Source organism: Hibiscus syriacus, unplaced genomic scaffold, assembly GCF_006381635.1.
Source record: "Hibiscus syriacus cultivar Baekdansim isolate YM2019G1 unplaced genomic scaffold, ASM638163v2 tig00112206_pilon, whole genome shotgun sequence".
Taxonomy (NCBI): Eukaryota; Viridiplantae; Streptophyta; class Magnoliopsida; order Malvales; family Malvaceae; genus Hibiscus; species Hibiscus syriacus.
Window position 1 is genome coordinate 322,323 of NW_024063267.1, and position 20,992 is coordinate 343,314.

Genomic DNA, 20,992 nt, shown 5'->3' on the forward strand with positions numbered 1-20,992 from the left:
AATGAAACAAAAACTATTTTTAAAAAAATATTTAACGTTAAATTTTGAATACTTTGATACTAAAATGAAACAAAAACTAAACGTTGGTGTGAATCTATAATGAGAAAAATTGATAGTTTAGGTACTAAACACATCATTTACCCTTAATTTATCCAAAAATAGAAATAAGACGAGCAATTTATCACTTAATTTAAAATAATTAAATATGAATTTTAATCATTTGCATTATTGCATCCCATCAAACTTTGTTTATACATTATAAAAATATAATAAATTACTTAATAATAACGAGTAATAAAATAATAAAAATTAAAGATAAAAACACAAATTTACATTAATTATAACAGGATCACACACACACACACATATATATGGATACACGAATCCTAATACACCCCGAAAGATTTAGAAGTAAAGCATACAAAATGACACGTTGATTCACCAGGGCAATTTTGCCTTGATCTTCTCCCTCAAACACAGCTCCTCCTGCTCAAGCTGTGGCTGCGCAAGTGGTGTGGTGGTTCCGGTGGTTGTGACGGAGGTTTTGACGGTGGTCTGAGATTCCTCCTCCTCGTGATTTCCACCTGCTGTTAGTTTCTCTTTTATTTTGTCCTCCTGCCATTTCTTCTTTTCGTCATCCTCGAACAATATATACCAGAAAACAGTTCAAATCCAGAAAGAAAGAAAAAGGGGAGATGGTTCATTCATTACCAAGCTGGTGCCGGAGATGGCGGAGGGCTGGATGTCTTCCTTGTTTGAAACCTCGTAGCGTGGCGGTGTAGGCGGCGGCCGATACTGCTGTTGCTGCTGCAGCTGAGACTCGGAGGCAGGAGCAGGACGAGCCTGGGGTTCCACCATCTGGTTCTGACCACCGTGCACAGGTGGATGCTTGGTGGTGGTGGCTATACCGGTGACGTTCATGGGATGACCATATTCATCGGTCAATTGAACCGGGTTGCCGTGCTCGTCGGTCAGTTGAATGGGGTTGCCATGCTTGTCTCTTAAATCAGCCATCTTCGTATGAAACTTTTATGGTGTGATAAAATTGATATACTTATTTTGATGAGACGGCGGAGATGACGTGTAGGATTTCTGTCCTACAGGTGGCGAGCCGTGGCGAGCCGTTTGCAAATGATACATTCAAGGTACAGCCACGTCAGAGAATTCATGCGGCGACGTGGTGGGTGACAATTGCCAGATGGCATGCAATAACAACGTACACTTAAACTATCAATTCATTTTAATATTTAAACTTTTAATTTTTTAAAATCAACATTTAATTTTTATTTCATTTTAATACCCATCATTAAAAAACTTAACATGATTAGTATCTAAATTTTCTAATTTTTTCATAATTTAGAATTAAATTTTATACATGATACTAAAATAACAAAACTAAAATTTAAATATAATATTAAAAAATTAAAGTTCAAATATTTTAAAATATATCAAAATTAATAATTTACGTATTAAACTAATAATTTATCTCAAATTTTATTTAATAAAAATAAAATATAACGAAAATAAATAATCATTTCACTGAAAAAATCATTTTGAGTCTTGGTTGGGAAAAAAATGTTAAAAGTATTAAATAATAAGATAAATTACACATTTAGTATCTAAATTATCAATTTTTATCTATTTTAATATCTAAATTATCAATTTTTATCCATTTTAGTATTTAAACTTCTAATTTTTTCAAAAATATATTTAAAGTTTAATTTTTATTTCATTTTAATATCTCGATGTTAAAATAGTTAATTTTTATTTCATTTTAATACCTCGTTTAAAAATTAATTTCAAGTTTTAAAACAATTAAAATAAAAAAACTAAAACAGATCAAAATTGATAGTTTAGGTACTGAACACGTTAAGTTTTTAATAACGAGTACTAAAATAAAATGAAAATTAAACGTTAGGTAAGATTTTGAAAAAAAAAAAAAATTAGATACTAAAATGAACTAAAGCAAATAGTTTAAATATTAAATCGGATATTATTTACTATGCCTAATTGCGTTGTTAGGTTAAGAATCTCTCTGGTGTAGTCCGGCGTACATTTAACATTCGTAAATAGAGACGAACAAGTTAAACAAGTAATTGCTTTTATGGGACGAAGATCCAAAACCAATTAACCAGGCAAAATTAGCCCAGTACGGTACAATCTACGGCATTTACTACAGCGTGACGAGTTTTCCATGTACTATAACATTTGCAGTAGATTCCAAATTAATTTCCGAGATGACCTAATGGGATAAATTTTTTATCCGCCTGCACTAATGGGCCAAAAAGACCAAATAACCATACATAAAATTCATATGAATCAATTCGTGTATGAATATCCAAAGCATGAAACAGATCAATCTGTACAAAGCATGAAACAAATCACTACTGTAATGCCCATATTTTCTTCTTTTTTCCATTCCTTTTTTCTTCAATATATCGATCTATTCTAATCACCCTGTAAATTAGCAATATCTTCTTTACAAGTGGAAGTTCCACCTGATATAATCCAGTCGATGAGATCCCGATATCCGGCAGAACTCCAAAGAAATGCATAACTATGACATTGAAGCTATAAGAAAGGCAGTTTTATTTGTCAAAGAGAGATGATACTAACCTCCTCGAAGCAGACTCAAACATCATGTCTTGCTAGATTTGGTCCAGAAAAGACCCTTTTTCCTAGTAGAGTGATTCTCTGAAGGGGACCTGCTTTCCTTTGATCCAAAAGAAAAGTGCTTCCACAGGAAAGGCCTGCTCGAGCTTTTCGTGTTCGAACTGGAGGCCTCTCCTTCGAGTCCGTTTTTGTTTGGACGATTAAATAGAGCAGGATCATCATCGATATCACCATCAACAACTCGATTCCTTGATCTTTTGTTGATTTTAGCCTTAAAATCCATTTCTGCTTTAAATGCTTTCTCGGATAATTTGTGTGTTGTCTTCTCCCCCAGTGTACATATCGGGCAAGTCGGATCGTACTTGTCGATTTCAGGGGTCATATGCTCCAAACATTCAGCATGGTAAACATGCCCACATGTTAGAACAGCGACAACAGGAAGCTCATTGCTAATAACAATCTTCTGGCTGCTCCACAAAGATTTTTCCGATAGTAGCTTTGAGCAAACACCACACTTTTGCAGATCAACAGAGGGAGATGCTGAGATTCGGCCACTGGACGTGCTTATCTTCTCACGATGAGAACCCCATGTGTCATTATCAAAAGACAACCTTTCCCTACGAGATGTAGCCATAAGTTCAGAAAAGGCATGCATAGACCAAGCATCAGAAGAACCACCACGAGAGCCACCGGTTGATTCATTACTCCATGAAGGAGTCACTGGCCTTTCCTCACGAACTGAGTACCTATTCGGTGATTTCAATTCCAGAGGCCACCTCGTTGCCGTTGAACTGGTAGGATGCACATAACTCTGGTATGACGAAAGAGATGTAGCTAAGGAGGAAGCTGATGGCAAAGAAAACGATAACTTAGGAGGAGATCGACATGAGGCTGTTGGGGATTCTATTGACTCCCTCACCTGAAACACAATCCAGAATTCTTAAAGGATGATCACGGCATTGGGAGCAGGCATGAAATTCTTACATGAAATGAAATAACATTACCTGCTCTAAGTTCACATCAATAGAGATATTTCTTGAAATAGATTGATCTGCATAATATATGTAAAAGATCGTTAGAAATAACAACTGCAAAAGAACATTTCAGACATCCTTTTATTTTTGTTAAGAGTATTATTCCCACATCTAAAGATTGGAAAACCAACAAAATGGTAGAATGACATTAACATTTAACACGACAAGAGACGCAAATCTCATGCCGACCAGAACCACCACCACCCCCAAAAAAAAATCCAGAAAAAAACAACACATACACCATAAACATCGTATTTAGTTCCTTACAATGCTCTGCATAATAAACACAAACTGAATATAAAGTATTCTTGCATTCGTCACACTGTATGGAACATAAACAAGGTATAGTAACATCTTTCAAGAAGTAAAACACTGCTCAAAGGAAAGCGGAAAAGGCCAGAAGGTCCAACCAATAGGCAAAGGTTTAATCCTTCTATGCATGCATCTGTTTTATTAAACAATATTTTCAGGAGAATATTAAAGATGTTAGCCAAGTAAATTATGAATTATAAAAGTTCAAGTCTTCAAAAAGAGAGACAAAATTTTCACCTTTAACTAACTTATACATTACCGTTTTCTTCCAGTGCTTACAAGGACTTGAGCTCATCTGTTTTCTGATATTTGATCAGAAACACTTTTCTATGTCTAATTCAGCCATTATTTATCTATTCAGCTATGCTCCCATATGATACAGCAATAGTAGGAAAATAAGCTTAACATTCAAAAGTATTTCCAACATTATGAAAGCAGCATGATTCACACTTATACCAACATCCAAGGAGATTACCTGAAACGGGAGTTCTCAAATTTCCACCATCTCCTTCTGAAGTTGGCCACTTTTTCCATGTCCTAGACTGAAAACTCCCAGACAGACTTCCATCTTCCGAAACACAAGCAGATTCAAGTTTGACCTCTGATCCATCATTCCGACTAACCACATCTGAAAACCAACTTACAGAAGAGTCTTCACCCGCCACACGCCCACAGTTATCCCAATGAAAACTCCAAGTTGGTGAACATCTTATATTCCTATGTAAAAGTTCACTGCCTGATCCATTTACTATAGCTTTGTCTCTAGCAGCAACACAACAAGCAGCCCCCATGATCCACCACAACTCAAACCGATGCTATAACGGTATTTAAACGACCATCATTCACATTACCGGAACCAACAAAATAATCCTTTGTTTACTGACATAAAAAGAAAACCATCAATAAGCTTATTGATAATTTTAGAGGCTAAATATAAAATATTACAAGCAATTATTAATTACTAAAGTTAGACATAAATTATTACCATTACTGTAGAAAAACAAAATTTAAATCAGTTAAAAACATAAAAAAAAGAAATATTAAGAGACAAAGTAAGTGACAAGGCTTGTAGGCTCAGAATAACACTCTCAGAATCGTTTATCCGCACTTGCTCACTCAATAAGCAATATATATATATATATATAAACAAAATCAGAATTCAAAGTAAGATCCAAAATAAAAGCCTAAATAAGTAATAGCAGTGATTCGTGATCAATATAACGTGGAAGGAACCTCTCTAAAAAGTTCTTCAAAACTTTTTCCCAAAATAAGCACAGTAAACACAATCAAAGCAAAATCATACTTAAACATATATTACGAGAGGCGGAAAAAGAAGGAAAATAAAAAATTATTGATAAATCACCACGATTTTACATGATTCTCGGCTACTTTTGATGAATTACTACAAGTAAAATCAGAACCAGACGCAACCGGACCGTTCCCGCCGGATCTCCGAAGACGACGCCGTTTCCGTGATGGAAATATCGGCGGTTTCACAGAAAGGAAAAATACGAAGAGAGGGAGACGAAGAGGCTGCTCTGTTTCTTCTGTGCTTTTCTTTTTATCTTTCTGTTTGTTTGAGAAAATGGAGGAGTTTTAGACGGTTTAGTAACATTGATAGTTTATTTGGATCAATTGAGACAAAATGATAACTTAAGTACTAAAATGAATTCATAATATATTAGATATCATAATCGAAAAATGAATATAATTTGATTATCAAATCGTGAATTAAGCGATTTGTAAGAACAAAGTGTCCCCTTCTTTATTAATTGTAGACAAAATATCAAAATAAATATTAAATTTATATATGAATTTTATTTTTAATTTGATGTCATGCTAATATTTTATGGTGCATGATGAATAATATTTAGGGTTAAGTACATAAATGATCCTTCGACTATAAGGTATTGTTTTATTGAGTTCCCGACTATTAAAAGTTACAAAATAGTCCTTCGACTATAGAGTATTGCTTTGCTAAGTCGCTATACTATTAAAAGTTATAAAATGATAACTTGATTATTCATTATGTTCCAAACTCATCCTTTTATGTTAAAAAGTAGACGGCATTTCGAACTGAACGTTAACCTACTAACTATGATATGATAAAATCTAATCTCAAAATCTCAAACGATTATCATATCTCAGTCATCATGTGAATGTCCAACTTAAACAATTGTCAATTTTTATTATCAAAATGACGAGTTTGGAACATAATGAATAGTCGAGTGATCATTTTGTAACTTTTAATAGTCGATGTGCTTAACAAAGTAACACTCGATTAAATGACCGTTTTGTAAATTTTAATAGTCGATGGACTTAATAAAACTGTTCTTTATAACCGGGACCATATGTGTACTTTAGCCTAATATTTACTTTGATAGAATTGATGTATTTATAAATAAAATAGGAGTCGGTAGGTTAACACTTCGATGAGACTATATTGCCTAATGATTAATAAATTAGAATTAGGTCAAACATGCATGTAGGACGTGTAACAATGTGCACAAATGTCAAACTTTGTGATGATGAATTCTTTGTTTGGTGGATTGATGTTTGTGGTTCAACTCTTTACCTTTGTAACGAGTTAAAATGGAGGTTGGAGTTTGATATATTTTTTATTTGGTTTAATTTAAAATTTTATATTGTAATTTATTTGATGAAAAAATAAATCAAAAGAAAAATAAAGATTTATGGACTATTTTCTTTTAATAAAGATTATTGTGTTTGTATAATTATATAAAAACAAGGGTTTGAGGGTTATTATTATCTCTATAATAAATTTAATTTATTATTTTGTTCGTATTTTTGAATTAATTTAATCTTAAAAATTATTTAATTGCATTATTTTATAACATACTCTAACTTAGAACCATAAATTATAATATAAAAATAAATAAATGACCCATATATAATGTGGTAGGGGAGGTAAGATAATAGGCTGACTCCCGATGCCAGGTTGAGAGCAGCTTCCGTGGGAAACTTCCAAATTATAAAATACCCTCTACGGGACTCAATCCCACAACCTCAAGATTAAAAACTTTGTGTTCTACCAACAGAGCTGGATGATCATTTTATAAATTATAATATCAGATGGTTCTTAATGGCGAGGCACGAGTTGCCAGACAAGTTGTAAAAGTTTTAAATAGTGAAGGGAAGGTTATTGCTTATGCTAAGCCACAATATCCAATGGTATGTAATCTTTCTTACTTCTTGTGATGCCTGTCTATTCTGGAAAATCATGGTATTCCCTTTTCTGAGGAAATATTTTTCCATTATCTCATTGCCTGTGTGTGGTATGAAACAGCTTAAAGGAAGTGATACTTCTACGGCAGAATCTGGATCAGAAGCTGAAGAGATTGCATCCCCCAAAGCAATGAAGAGTTATTCACAAGTTCGGAGTTAGCCAATCCTTGATCTTCCTAATGCGTACATGCCGGCTTAGGCCAATGGATCATACGAATCCAAAAACTCGACTCAATCGACTTGATTCTAAACACTTTTCCATCTGAACTGATCGTCAAAAGTTTACGATCTGAACAGAATAAGATTTGAATCTGAAATGACCAGAATTGAAATGATTAAAACTCAAAATTGATCCAACCTGACCCAAAAGAAGTAAAACTTGAAATGATTTAGTACAGATTGATAGAAGATAAACCAAAGAGTTCGTTCTGGGGGTTATATATTTACAGAGTTTTTCTATTAAAAAAGCTGAAACGCCTTTCATGGTAATCCTGTTGGTGTTGAGTTATAAGTACTGTTTTTGTTTCCTTTTTGTTCCACTCTTATTAGTACATGTATGTATGTATGTATGTATAAATGTATATAAATGTATATAGAACATTTTGCAGAACATCACAACCAGGACTGACGAAGACCATTTCTCTAAATTTATACGCAATAGTGGTTAAAAATATACACGACAGTGCAAGGGAAATGCCAAATCTCCAAGGTTTGTAGTCTGAATTCATCTGTGGGGCTGAATATAACCAAGCCACCAACGACGTCGGAGATTGATCACGATTAGTCAGTTTACCGGCGGAATGGGTTCTGCAATCACGGTCCAGGGAAATGAAATGTGAACAAAAACTTCAAAGTACAACTAAAGTTTGCATGATCCCAAAATGTTGAAGCACTAAAGAACTTTGATAACTTACAAACTTCTTCTTCTTGGCCTTTTTATCGATGTAGGTTTGAAGTTCCTGCTGCTTAAAAAGGGCTTCTTCAAGCTCCTGCATAAGCAAAAGACAAAAGGGGAAAAGAGGTGATGTAAATTCAGAGATTGAAAAATACATTTGCTGCTATATGCATGTATGGATGTATGTATGTACCTTCCTAGCTGCAGATATCTCTTCTTCGAGGGTGCAGACCCTGCTTAAAGCAGCATTCAGCAACTCCTCTTTCTCGGGTGGCATGGTTGCCGGTTTCCCCATGAGAACACTCACCTTGCCTTCCAGGTCAGCCATGCGTTCCATCATGGAAAAGTAGTCGGCACTAGTGATAGGCGGTGGCAGAGGAGGAGCATGGCGTGCGGTCTTTGGGTCAGCATAGTAAACTTGACCATCGTACGTGTTTGCTTCAAGTAGTTTCTTCGGCATGTTGCGGGACAAGCGAATCATGGTTATGAGTCCCGTAATGAATCCCATGATTCCTCCGAAAACTTTGTTGGTCATTCTTTTGGTAACCTTCACTTCATCCTTCATATGGTAACCATCTGCAGTTTTGGGGGATAAAAACAAATGGATAAACGGATGGTAATTTGGTATAGCATTGGAAAGTTTCGGTCATCCGGAAAATCTCTACCTTCGGAATTGGAAAATTTTTCATATGCCATTGATTTAGGCCATGAAGCATCCATGGTCTTGTCAACCATTGGAATAAACTTGTCATAGGAAAGGGAACCCTGGAACTTTTTATTGATGGGAGACTACAATGTACAGAGAAGATGATGATCGACATAAACGAACACGAAACAAAGAAAAAACAAAACACGAAATACAAAGTATTTGATTATTTTCATTTCTTGACACCGACATGATAATGCGTTAAACATACTTCAGCAACAGGAGATAAACTATCCTTCTCTGCAAGCCTCGTAGTCACTTTTTCTGCATCGAAGGAATGGCTCGTCTTCGTGTTCGGAACATCAAAGAGGAAAAAAGGTTATGCATTCAGTTTGTAGATGCATGATATAAGTTAGGTCTAGAATAATTTATGAATGTTCGAAATGGCAAAGCAATGCATACCTCTAGGCATGCTTTGTCCTCAAAGCTCGACATATTTCTCCCTGTGCACTTGGCCTCACCATTTTGAACCCTCTGCTCATGAAATGAAAGTACACCATTTTATTATATCAATTATCATATATCCGTATTTAACATTTGTATCTGATGTACTTTTAGTATTTCCGGATCGTTCCATGGACCCTTGTCGGACAGCATGCATCCGCCTTTATCCGTGCAAGTACAGTTCCCGCCAAAAAACGCCGGTAGTTCACTGTTGAAGTAGCCACAACAATAGAAATGTTTGCATACACATACATATATATATTAAGAGAAACTCTTAATGCTTTTAAAAACTCACTTAGCATCAATTACTTCAAGCAATTTGCTCTGGTATTTGTTGCCCAAAACCTGTGTAAGAAAATACCATAGTGTTGTTTAACGACATTACGCAATCGAAAACCTAGTCCGGTTTTAAGGTAAACTTGGTGATTCATATACTTACATGAATTTTTGAAGTGGTCTTTGGGTCAAGGAAAGATTTAACTGTGCTCCATAAGAGCCTAAATCCTGAGCCAGCATTGATGATGAACATCCTGTTCAGGGTCTGCATACATTATTAAAAGCATTCGATTCGATTAGTTTCATCATGCTAGAAATGGACCAAGAATCTTCAGGCACTTTAATCATATGGAGCAACGACTACCTCGGGGTAATTATCACCGTCGATCTTCTGAAGTCGTTGTAGGAGCTCCCTTGCAGTCTTGTTGAAGCTTTTAAGACCCTGAAAGTTCATTTATGGTACGGGTATCAGAACTGCAATGAAGCGAGTTTTGGACCGGTAAACGGAAAATAAAAGCAGTAACAAGTATCACGTACCACTCCTTCAACATCCAATATGGTGGTGCTTTGATCAATGTGTTTTTTAGCTACAATTGATGCAGCAGGAAACTTGATGGAAAAGGTCTTCTCAAACTCCTTTACATGATACTGCAAATATCGTTCAGTTGTGGTCACTTGAGTTAGCTTGTTAGCGTCAACCTGACCCAGTCTTTCGATATAAACCGGTCGTCCGTCTTTATCAACTCCGTGATATCCTTGTGGATAGTACTTAACCACTTCACCATATTCCTTGAAATCAAAATCATCCATGATCATGTCAGCCCCGAAATCCTTCCTCCATTGAAGCATATCAGCCCACATTTGCTTTGATTTCTCAATATCAAATTTCCTGGCTCTTAGAAACCTGTATCACCATCATCATCATCATCAAATTTGCCTAAACATTTTTATAATCTAAAGCCTTTTGATCTTTCTAAATGAAAAAGACCGAAAGATCGTCACCTTAGCATCATATGATTATCATCATGTTTAGCAGGCAGTAGCTCATCTAATAGGAGTGCTTGGCGGAACGCATCGACAGCCTGTAACTCTTCGGCATCGAGGACATCTTCTATGCTAACTATGGACATAACTCGACTATGTCTCCTCGACTTCTTTATAATGGAATGTCTAACCTTGCTCGAAGTAATAATTGCCTTCTTCGTAAGAGAACCGAGCCTCCTTTTCCTCTCGTCCTCCGAGTTCTCTACATCCGATTTTTCGAGTCCTGTAAACAAGACATTCAACCCCCACCACATAAGTCTTAGATTCTGCACAATCCAACCATCTATAATCAACGGATGTCGTTTCCGAAATCCGGGTTCTTTCGAATTCTGTTACGTCTAGACATCAACCATAGCCGATATTCCGTATGCATATTTGATTTTACGAGGAGTACTCACCCATTTTAGAAGTGTCAGCCATGGTTACAGTTATCTTCAATGTCGTTCAGCTCCTGGATCAAATACAACCCGTGCAAAAGATGTCTATGGCCTGACCAATTAGGTTCTATACCTATATAGCCACATCAAAACATCTGCAAAAAAACCATGCCATAGATATCAAAGACACAACATGATCTTCTTGCAAGGCATAAACATCAGCATGATCATAAACAATGTCCATGAAGGATCAAAAAGATGAAAACTTTGAGCCATGGCAAGAAGAAGAAGAGAGATTCATACCATATGAAAGGAGGCTGAGAGCTAAACTAATAGAGAGAGGGAAATCAACGTATGATTCTCTTATGGAGAATGTGTTTATAAGAACACAAAGCAATGAATTGATATTCGACGTATTTAGCTGTTTCTCGAGATAGATTCTTTGTTAAAACGTCTTTACTAATCTTGACTACGCCTAAAAATAACACAAATTCTTGTTTTTTCATTGAGATTTTTACCCTATATGCATGGAACACCATTCAAACATGCTTCTTGGTGCAGAAACAAAGTTAAGATTTTTATCATGAGAATTTACTCCAACGTTTGTTTTATTGAGTTACTCCACTATTAAAAGTTATAAAGTGATCATCGATTATAGGATATTGTTTTATTGAATCCATCCACATTAAAAAGTTATAAAATGGTCACTTGGTTCTTAATATGTTTAAAATTCATCATTTTTCGTTAAAAAATTAACGACAGTCTGCGCTAGACATTAACCTACTGATTGAGATATGATAAAATTTGATCTCATAATCTCAAACGGGTGTTATATCACAATCAACATATTAGTGTCTGCTCGAAAAGTCGTCAATTTTTAACAAAAATAACGAGTTTGAAACACATGAAAAGTAGGATAACCATTTTATAACTTTTAACAGTTGAGAGACTCAACCAAGAAACACCCAATAATTGAAATATCATTTTGTAACTTCTAACGGTCGGGGACTCAACAAAACAACGTAATATAGTCAGAAAACCTTTTCTATACTTTACCCTTTAATTTAATAAAAATATTTTAATTAGATTATTAATTGAACTTTAATTATTAAATAAAAAGAGCCAATTTATGAAACTTGAAAAATAAAAAAAATTAATGGTTCGTTTGATTCTAAAATATATAGAATATTTTCATTTTTAATTTTTAAAAAATAGAAAATATTGAAGAAAACATGTTTAGTTGTAAAATTAAAAAATAATTTTTGAAAAGTGAAAATATAAAAATATAAAAACATATTTTTATTAAAATTATTTTAAAAAATTGAAAATATGGGATCTTGGTTTTAACTTAACTTGCATGAATTCCAATCCTTTTAACAACTATTGTTTTACTTAATGGTCCCTTAAACTTTCAAACTTTTGCAAAAAAAATAAATAAATATGGTCCTGAACTTTTTTTATATTCAATGTTATCCTTAAATTAATTTTTTAAATAATTTAGTTTTGTAGTATTTTAATATTTAATGTATTATATAACTTAATAATTGTTAATATTTTATATTTAAATAATTTAATATTTTTTTTCAAAATTAAATAATTCTCAAACTTTATGAAAAAATTAATTAGACCGTCAAATTTAGTTAAAAATCAATTAAGCTCATCTATCACATCATCATATATTATATACTATCACATCAACATTACATATTACCATGTAAGTTTTATAAATTATCATGTAAGTGCCGTGATGATTAATATTTGATTTTGTTGGTCAAAAGATTATATTAATTTTTTTCTTAGATTAAGAGTATTTAATATAAAAAAATTAAGGGATGCATTAGTCCCCAAAGTTTGAGGCCTTAAATACTATATATATATATATTTCATTTAAACAATATTTTTGTGTGCTTTTACTTATAATAATATTTTTTTATATTTTTCTAATTTAATTGATGTCCAATACATAATAATATTATATTCTTATTATAAATTTAAATAATTTTTTTGTGTGTTTTATATTTACATAACTCATGTAGTTTTATGTAATATTTTTTTTAAAAATTAGATTTTAATTTAATTATTTAATATATTTTATTTATTTTTATTTGTAAATTTAAAATTAAATTAATGAAACATATTTTCTAATTTTTAAAAAATTAAAAGAAAAAAGAAAAATAAAAACATAAAATATGCAAAAGTATACGTCGCATCAACAATTACATTTTGGATTTTCCTTTTTTTTCAAAATTTCAAAAATACTCTCTTTCTTCCACCTATTAAGTACCGTCTCTCCACTCAACTTCCCCCATTTCCCCCCCCCCAAAAAAAACCCTAATTTCTCTGGTTTCTATTTTAGTTCTACTTATTATGTTGGAGTAACCTTTCTCGATTGCTGATTGAAGATTTCATGTTTCCGATTCAGATCGGTCGGTAATTTCGTTATCATTTCTCTCTCTGGGGAAAAAAAGTTTAATTTTTAAATTTTGATTTTGCCTCGTTCCGTGAATGTTTAGCTGTAACATAAATGCTATTTTTTTAAAATAGTAGGATGCTTGGTATAGATGCCATTATCGTTGACCTTTGTTCGTTTTGATTTTATTTTTTTAAGCTTTGAACTCTCTATGTACAATCTCATAAAAATATGTGTGAGTTATTTGTTGAAAATCTCTGCTTTTTTATAAAAAAAAATTCTTTTATCCTTTTGTCTCTCACATGCATCGGTATTTAGAATTTCTTTGGCTCTGATTTATATGTGTTATTATCATGAATTTGGGGGCATTAATTCATTACATGCTGATAGATTAATTTGTTTAAATAGGTTTGACTATGATCAAAGAGTTGTCGAAATGTTTCGTAGATTCGAATTATATTTGTGTGTGTGTGTATTGATTTCTGACTTTGGTCTTGTTTCTGATACAGGTTTTATCTAAAACAAATTTGGAAGACTTCCCCATTGAGTGTCTGTTTTGTTTTTAGTTCAAATATGTCTGCCAACACCATGACGAGCAAACCTAATGGAAATGGTAATGGCAATGTTGATGTCGATTTCTTACCTGATCCACGACGAACTTACCAAGTCGTTATGGCCGCGACTAAAGATTGGGGTATCGGTAAGAATGGGAAGTTGCCTTGGAAAATACCTACCGATATAAAATTCTTCAATGATGTCACTCGTACTACTTTAGACCCTGGGAAAAGGAATGCAGTCATAATGGGCAGAAAAACATGGGAAAGTATTACCCCTGAATATCGACCTCTTTCGAGTCGTCTCAATGTTGTTCTGACTCGTTCCGGAAGTTTTGATATTGCAACCGCTGAGAATGTTGTTATATGTGGAAGCCTGGCGTCCGCTTTGGAATTATTAGCTGCTTCTCCTTATTGTCTCTCGATCGAGAAAGTCTTTGTAATTGGCGGTGGCCAAATATTGAGGTGCAGAGCATACATTTTAAATGTTTGCAAGATCTCTTAAATTCATTCTTTTCCTCCCCTTTTGTCTCATATGCACTACAATTTGATGCAGGGACTCCCTCAATGCAGCTGGATGTGATGCTATTCACATTACAGAAATTGAGACGAGCATCGAATGTGATACTTTTATGCCTGCCATTGATTTCTCTGTATTCCAGCCTTGGTACTCATCATTTCCTCTGGTAGAGAACAACATACGGTATAGTTTCAATACATATGTTCGTGTGAGAACCTCTGCAGTTGAACACATTAACCAGGACTGCAATCAGATCCTTGATATAGATTCCTCCAAGTTTGAGGTACATAATTTCTCTTTCCTGCCCAAGATGATTTTTGAGAAACACGAGGAGTACTTGTACCTCAATATGATTCAAGACATCATCTCCGATGGTAATATGAAGGATGACAGGACCGGGACTGGTACATTATCAAAATTTGGTTGCCAGGTAATAGATAGCACTAAGTTAAAATCTTGTCTGTTTTCCTTTTGGAAATTGGTTTCCGGCTATATATATTTTTTGGGTTTGTGATTGCTGATTAACATATATTTTTATATTCTGTACTTTTGACAGATGCGGTTCAACTTGCGAAAAACTTTTCCGCTTCTGACAACTAAGGCATGTATAGTAATATTGTTAGGTTCACGTATCATTTACATAATTGCATTGTGATGGGGTTAGGCTTTTTGTATATTATTTTCAATGTTAATTAGAAGGAGAAATTGATTTACGCTAGTATCGGCTTGTTTGCAGAAAGTATTTTGGCGAGGTGTTGTTGAAGAGTTGCTATGGTTCATCAGTGGCTCAACTAATGCCAAGGTAATAATTTCTTCAACAACAGACTCCATTTACATTTACTGGACATTTTATGCTCTACAAATGAAGGTGGAGCTATTATTGTCCATTTGCTCTTGATATTTTATTACTTTCCCGTAGAGTTCGTCGTAGGCCTTAAACATTTTTTTCCCAATTTCAACGACATTGATCTTATTTATAGGATGGCTGAGCCAGTCAGATCTCTGAATGGATTTTGATTCTAAAATATTTGCATCGCTAACAGGTCCTTCAAGAAAAGGACATTCATATATGGGATGGGAATGCATCCAGGGAGTTTCTTGACAGGTATTATTGTACTCGTTTGCGATCAATTTCTATCGTTTATCCTGTTGGTACTAACTTACTTTTGAATCACCAATCTCAGTATTGGGTTGACTGGCAGGGAGGAGGGTGACTTGGGACCTGTGTATGGGTTCCAGTGGAGACATTTTGGTGCTAGGTTGGTGGATTTCAACTTTCTGTTTTTTCACTGGCTATTCATTTTCTACAATGTGCAGCTTCTGTTGTTTTGTATCTGATCTTTTTCAGGTATACCAACATGCATGCCGATTACACTGGACAAGGATTTGATCAGTTGTCGGATGTTATTGACAAGATTAAGAATAATCCAAATGATAGAAGGATTATACTCTCAGCCTGGAATCCTTCGGATCTCAAACTGATGGCACTTCCTCCTTGCCACATGTTTGCTCAGGTTAGTATTGAGCTGTGATTTCTCGTCTCACGCTTTCCTTTTGTACATAAATTAAGCTTTTCCGACATGAATGTTTGCAGTTCTATGTAGCAAATGGGGAGTTATCATGTCAATTGTATCAGCGCTCATGTGACATGGGCTTGGGTGTGCCATTTAACATTGCATCTTATGCTCTCCTCACGTGCATGATTGCTCACGTTTGTGGTACGATGTTGCCACTGAAAATAAACCAAATGAGAAAAAACTCAATAGAAAACAGAACTTGGTTCTAGACCTGTTCGACCAGCTTCCTGCCCTAACCTATCTTAATTTCCTTTGTTCGTCAGATCTTGTTCCGGGTGATTTCATCCACGTTCTTGGCGATACTCATGTTTATACCACTCATGTCAGGCCCCTGCAGGAGCAGCTTCAGAAATTGCCAAAGCCTTTTCCGGTGAGTATACTGATTTAATCTTGAAACCGCCACCTCATTTCTTCTAGAGTATCTTCTTACCATATTGAACCACAGATTTTGAAGATCAATCCCGTGAAAAAGAATATCGATTCCTTAGTGGCTTCCGATTTCAAACTCATAGGTTATGATCCTCACAAGAAAATAGAGATGAAAATGGCTGTATAGAGCTCTATTTTAGGCCGGGAGATGCCAGTCCAATTTGTGCTTCTTCAGTTTTAAGGTAAATTTATGCATAGCAAGTTTTGCATGTGGATCCTTGAAATCGCATGCTGCTGGTCCGCTTCTAGCCGACTGGATATGTCTCATCAGAAACCCGTGAATTTGAGTTTGTGCCTATGTTTTTGAGCAAAATAGTTTCACTCGACCTGCAGCATTCGATTTGCGCAAGGATTTTATTCTCCGAGACCGACTGTTTATTTTGTGCGATATATTCAGGGCCGGTCACCGGAAGGCTTATGGCAATGTAGTGACTTACACCGATAACAAACTAAACCGGTTTGCTACCAGTTCGAGGACGATATGCAGCGAGAATCATTTAGTTCCACAGTTGTTGGTGGTTTCTAAGGCGATTTAGGTTACCGTGTTTTCTTGTGTTGCAAGATTATGTTTATCATTTAATTTTTTGGGGTTTCATGTCTACATGAATCATTCACTCTCTGAATTCCCCCTTACCCGACCTTGAAATAGATTTGGAAGAACAAGTTTTTTCAGTGAAAGTGCCTTCTTTTGTCAATTTTAGCCCCTATGCTTTTTAAAACTTGAAATTGCAGTCCTAATCTAACTGTAATCATTTAATTATTGGCTTTTATGGATATCCCTTAACTATAGATAAAACTCTAATTTAGTCCTTAAATTTCACAATACGTAAACTAAAAGTCTAAAACATTCTGATTGAACCTTAAAAGTAGACCATTCAAATCAGGTAAATGGAACATTTTGTAGTTTTAGAACATCTTATGCAACTAATCCTTAGTTTAACTTAAAATTCGATCCATATTTTAAAAACATCCGGTGCAACTAACCCGTAGGTTAAGGCTGATTAAACCGAAACTCGAAATTTGACTTCATTAAGATTTAAGGGTTTGTGGAAGGTGATCAAGCCTTGATCATTGAAACTGCAATGGTGGTACATTGGCCTCTTTCCTTCTCCAAGTAATCGGCTATCTTGTCAGCAAATCTCTCGAATAAATCATCCATGTTCGCGTTGGTAAAATGATTTTCCAGAAGTGGTTCTGCAATTGCTCTTATGTTTCTTGCCACGTTCTTCCCTTTCATTCCGTTTCTTCCATTAACATCCCAATCGATTTTTTATTTTCGAATCGCCGGATTTTAAACGACCCTTCACTTCGGATTACATGCTTCACTTCTTCAGGTGTTGGTGCGTAGTAAGGGAGATTGAATCCATCCAGTTTTGCCTCTTCAATCAGTCCCTAGTGATAATTAAGTCGTATACAAGTAAACGTCAGAAATTGCAAGGGATTAATTCAGTTGGACATCCTCAAACTATGACTCGGATTTTAAATTAGTTTAGGGATCAAATTAAAATCTAAGTGATAGCTTGAGGACATTTTATGTCATTAACCCAATTGCTAGCTAAGCATGTAAAAGAGAAACAATGGTGCATTATCATTCACCTCGAGGACCATATCATATAACGCCATTCCCATCAACTCCCAAACGGTGCAAGTCTTCGAAGACGAAGTTCGGATTTTGGAACCGACCATGGTTAAGACCATATGACCGCCGGGAACCATCTCTTCGAATCGCAACTTGAGAAACAGCTTGAAGTCCCTCTTGAAAACGTCGAAGTAAGCTTTATGCACGGTATGGGGACTTGTCTTGGCCATACAAATGTTCCCTTTGTTCAATGCAGCTCCCGATTCACTAACGAGAGTTTCAGGAACCTGATTGTTCATCACCATGTACATACGTTCGAGCTTTTGTTAATTGTTCCGTCTTAAATTCGGAGACGAATCACATGAATTCGTCTGCGGCATGTGTTTAGTGTCTGTTAATTTGATATCCGATAGTAATTATGGTAAATGCTAACCTGAGATCGCCAATGAAGGCTATACGAAGAGTGAACGAAATGAAGAAAATTGTTCGGGAAGAGCCTCCCGTAGAAAGTTCCCGGCACCGCGGCGATAAAACACGGCCCGAAATCGCTTCCTTTCTCCTCCATCAACCTCGCAGTGAAACCGGAAGTGACCTGAAAACGGCATTGAAATCATTACCAGGTAGATCATTAAGGAAAACTTGAAACATGGGTGCCTTGTGATTCAAGCAACGGCACGTCTCGTCGACGACGTCCACGATTTCTTTAACAGCGAGAGGTGTTCGGTCCCGAAGAACACCCCAAGTCCACAATCTTCAAGCAACAAGGGAAGCTATTGTCGCAGAACAACATCTTGATACTGTCTTCCAACATCGGTTTTGCCTCGTACATTCCCCGTTTCTGTTACAAGGAGAAAAAAACACCGCAAAAACCATATGAAAACTAAGAAATGTCTGAAATTGGACAGAACATATAATCAAGAGAAGTAAAAGAGGAACGAACTTGAATCGATGAGTTGTTGGAATAACTGGTTTTGCCATCTCCTCCATTCATGTGAAGAACTTGTTCGATCTCCATGCTCGAAAGGGTGTCCATTAAAGCTCAAGAAATCACCTATTTATTATAGAAAGCAGTTACAAGTTAGCTACCAAGTTTGGTAGTATGATTAGAAGATAGATGGAAAAGTTAGCAATCGTACAGGGACGGATGCATATTATATGTTAGGGGCGAATTTTAATTTTTAAAATTTCAGGGGTCGAAAACTGATTTTCAATAGAAAATACATAAAAAATCTAAAATATGTAATAATTTTAAATTTTCAGGGGACTACTGCCCCCCACCCGCTCCCTCAATCCATCCTTGATCGTGTATATAAAGTATACATTTCGTATTTCAGTTTTTACATTTATCATCTGTTCTTTCACTCCATCTCAAGTTCCTTAGAGCTCAAGTAATCATGTGAATTTGTGAGCAAAAAAACTCAAACTACAAGGAAAAACAATAGTTAATGGAAATATATATATATATAATGTAATTACGTACGCTATCATTGGATCACATTTTGAGGGGGGGAAACTCAAACTACAAGGAAATATACTTTGGAGGATTTATTTAAAAACTTTAAAAATATTGGGTCTAAATTGAAATTTTCAAAAACTTTTAGGCGTCTAACTAAAATTTTCAAAAAATTGAGACTTGATGATGAATTTTGAAATATTCGTCTTCATTAAAAATATTCAAAAAAGTTGAAATTTAATGAAATTTTTTAAAGCTTTTGAGGGACCAAATTAAAATTTTAAAAAGTTTTAAAGAGCTCAATAATATTTCAAAACTTTTCTTGGGCTCTCAGCTTTTCTGCATACCTAAATATATGTTCATGTCTAAATGGATAGTTTTATGTATTTTATGGTATAATTCTAAATTTTATCCCGTCTATTTTATGAAATTAAAAAAGTAGTCTTTCAACTTTAATTATCAGAAATTGGTAATCACTAGTTAGAATCCATATTCTTTTTGCACTGTTAATGTTCAAATCAATTATTTTGACCCAACTGGACTATTCAGTTTTTATTAAATATAATGATCAAATTTTAACAAATAAAAACCATATGGATTAATTTATAAATTTTTGTAAAATAAAATGATAGAATTCACAATTAAACCATGTTTTCGTAATCTCACCAACTTTGGGGTTGAATTTCCCATGTCTTGATATCAGAGGATTTGAAAGATAAATTATTACATTGCTTAGAATTCTTGGAAGTGCTCTCTACTCCTCCAGCATGGTGCTATCACAAGGTCTACATGCATTGTGAAACCTAGGATCCATGAGGATCATGCACGTTTCCATGGGAATCATGCATCATGCATGTATTGTGAAACCTAGGATCCATGGGGATCATGCATCATGCATGTATTGTGAAACCCATGGGATCATGAACAGTGGCAGATAAATATTTCTCAAGATGCGCACATATGTATTAATAATAAAATAAAATTCGTATGGAGTGGACACAAAATTTATGGGTGGCCGCATTCAATAAATTAAACAACTAACATAAAGATATTCATATTTCAGAGTGGGCAGGTATCCACCCTAAGTTGTACACACATCTGCCACTAATCAGGCATGTATTATGAAACCTAGTATCCAGGGAGATCATGTATCATGTATGTGTCCATGGGGACCATGCATGACGCATGTATTGTGAAACCTAGGATCCATGGGAATCATGCATGCATGTATCGTGAAACCCATGGGGGATCATGCATGTATATGAAACCTAGGATCGAGGGGGATCATGAATGTATTAACATTAATCAAAGGGTAAAAATACGAGAAACCCTAGATTAATCACATGATGGTATCTCTTAGGTCCAAGAGTATCTATTATTTATAATTCTAATATAGATCGAATATAAAGTTTTATTAATAATTTGATAAGGGGTAGAATTATAAATACTTAAAAGACTGACCTAATATTTAAATTATATTTAGAAGATAGTGGTCCATAGTGGCGGAATTAAAGAGAGAATAA

The 20,992-nt window shown here is 34.8% G+C and overlaps 4 protein-coding genes and 1 pseudogene across 8 annotated transcripts; 1 reads left to right on the top strand and 4 right to left on the bottom strand.

Moving 5' to 3' along the window:
- Nucleotides 1-424: 424 nt before the first annotated feature.
- On the bottom strand, nucleotides 425-1,033 carry LOC120175494 (late embryogenesis abundant protein-like). Its single transcript, XM_039182118.1, has 2 exons — nucleotides 712-1,033; nucleotides 425-639 (listed from the first exon to the last, which is right to left on the bottom strand). The coding sequence occupies exons 1-2, from the start codon at nucleotides 1,012-1,014 to the stop codon at nucleotides 439-441; spliced, it is 504 nt and encodes a 167-aa protein (XP_039038049.1). The 5' UTR covers nucleotides 1,015-1,033; the 3' UTR covers nucleotides 425-438.
- Nucleotides 1,034-2,290: 1,257 nt separating this feature from the next.
- Nucleotides 2,291-4,812, bottom strand: LOC120175430. Of its 4 annotated transcripts, XM_039182053.1 has the most exons (4): nucleotides 4,435-4,812; nucleotides 3,619-3,664; nucleotides 3,231-3,536; nucleotides 2,291-3,173 (listed from the first exon to the last, which is right to left on the bottom strand). In XM_039182053.1, the coding sequence occupies exons 1-4, from the start codon at nucleotides 4,748-4,750 to the stop codon at nucleotides 2,639-2,641; spliced, it is 1,203 nt and encodes a 400-aa protein (XP_039037984.1). In that variant the 5' UTR covers nucleotides 4,751-4,812; the 3' UTR covers nucleotides 2,291-2,638. The 4 variants fall into 4 exon arrangements, with proteins under 4 accessions (XP_039037984.1, XP_039037983.1, XP_039037981.1 ...); XM_039182052.1 differs by having other exon boundaries at nucleotides 2,293-3,532; nucleotides 3,618-3,664; XM_039182050.1 differs by having other exon boundaries at nucleotides 2,294-3,535; nucleotides 3,618-3,664.
- A 2,974-nt stretch (nucleotides 4,813-7,786) lies between these two features.
- Nucleotides 7,787-11,335, bottom strand: LOC120175427 (phosphatidylinositol/phosphatidylcholine transfer protein SFH3-like). Its single transcript, XM_039182046.1, has 14 exons — nucleotides 11,251-11,335; nucleotides 10,969-11,102; nucleotides 10,529-10,793; nucleotides 10,064-10,430; nucleotides 9,891-9,968; nucleotides 9,690-9,791; nucleotides 9,546-9,595; nucleotides 9,359-9,458; nucleotides 9,209-9,280; nucleotides 9,018-9,092; nucleotides 8,766-8,889; nucleotides 8,294-8,676; nucleotides 8,120-8,194; nucleotides 7,787-8,012 (listed from the first exon to the last, which is right to left on the bottom strand). Exons 2-14 carry the CDS (start codon nucleotides 10,988-10,990, stop codon nucleotides 7,995-7,997), a joined length of 1,731 nt encoding a protein of 576 aa, XP_039037977.1. The 5' UTR covers nucleotides 10,991-11,102; nucleotides 11,251-11,335; the 3' UTR covers nucleotides 7,787-7,994.
- Nucleotides 11,336-13,260: 1,925 nt separating this feature from the next.
- LOC120175428 (bifunctional dihydrofolate reductase-thymidylate synthase-like) lies at nucleotides 13,261-17,132 on the top strand. Of its 2 annotated transcripts, XM_039182047.1 has the most exons (12): nucleotides 13,261-13,377; nucleotides 13,867-14,376; nucleotides 14,468-14,861; nucleotides 14,988-15,032; nucleotides 15,168-15,233; nucleotides 15,475-15,536; nucleotides 15,616-15,690; nucleotides 15,780-15,945; nucleotides 16,026-16,149; nucleotides 16,272-16,378; nucleotides 16,454-16,619; nucleotides 16,835-17,132. In XM_039182047.1, exons 1-11 carry the CDS (start codon nucleotides 13,355-13,357, stop codon nucleotides 16,562-16,564), a joined length of 1,683 nt encoding a protein of 560 aa, XP_039037978.1. In that variant the 5' UTR covers nucleotides 13,261-13,354; the 3' UTR covers nucleotides 16,565-16,619; nucleotides 16,835-17,132. The 2 variants fall into 2 exon arrangements, with proteins under 2 accessions (XP_039037978.1, XP_039037979.1); XM_039182048.1 differs by lacking the exon at nucleotides 16,835-17,132 and having other exon boundaries at nucleotides 13,281-13,373; nucleotides 16,454-16,564.
- Nucleotides 17,133-17,474: 342 nt separating this feature from the next.
- Nucleotides 17,475-19,031, bottom strand: LOC120175495 (annotated as a pseudogene).
- Between the last annotated feature and the right edge of the window lie 1,961 nt (nucleotides 19,032-20,992).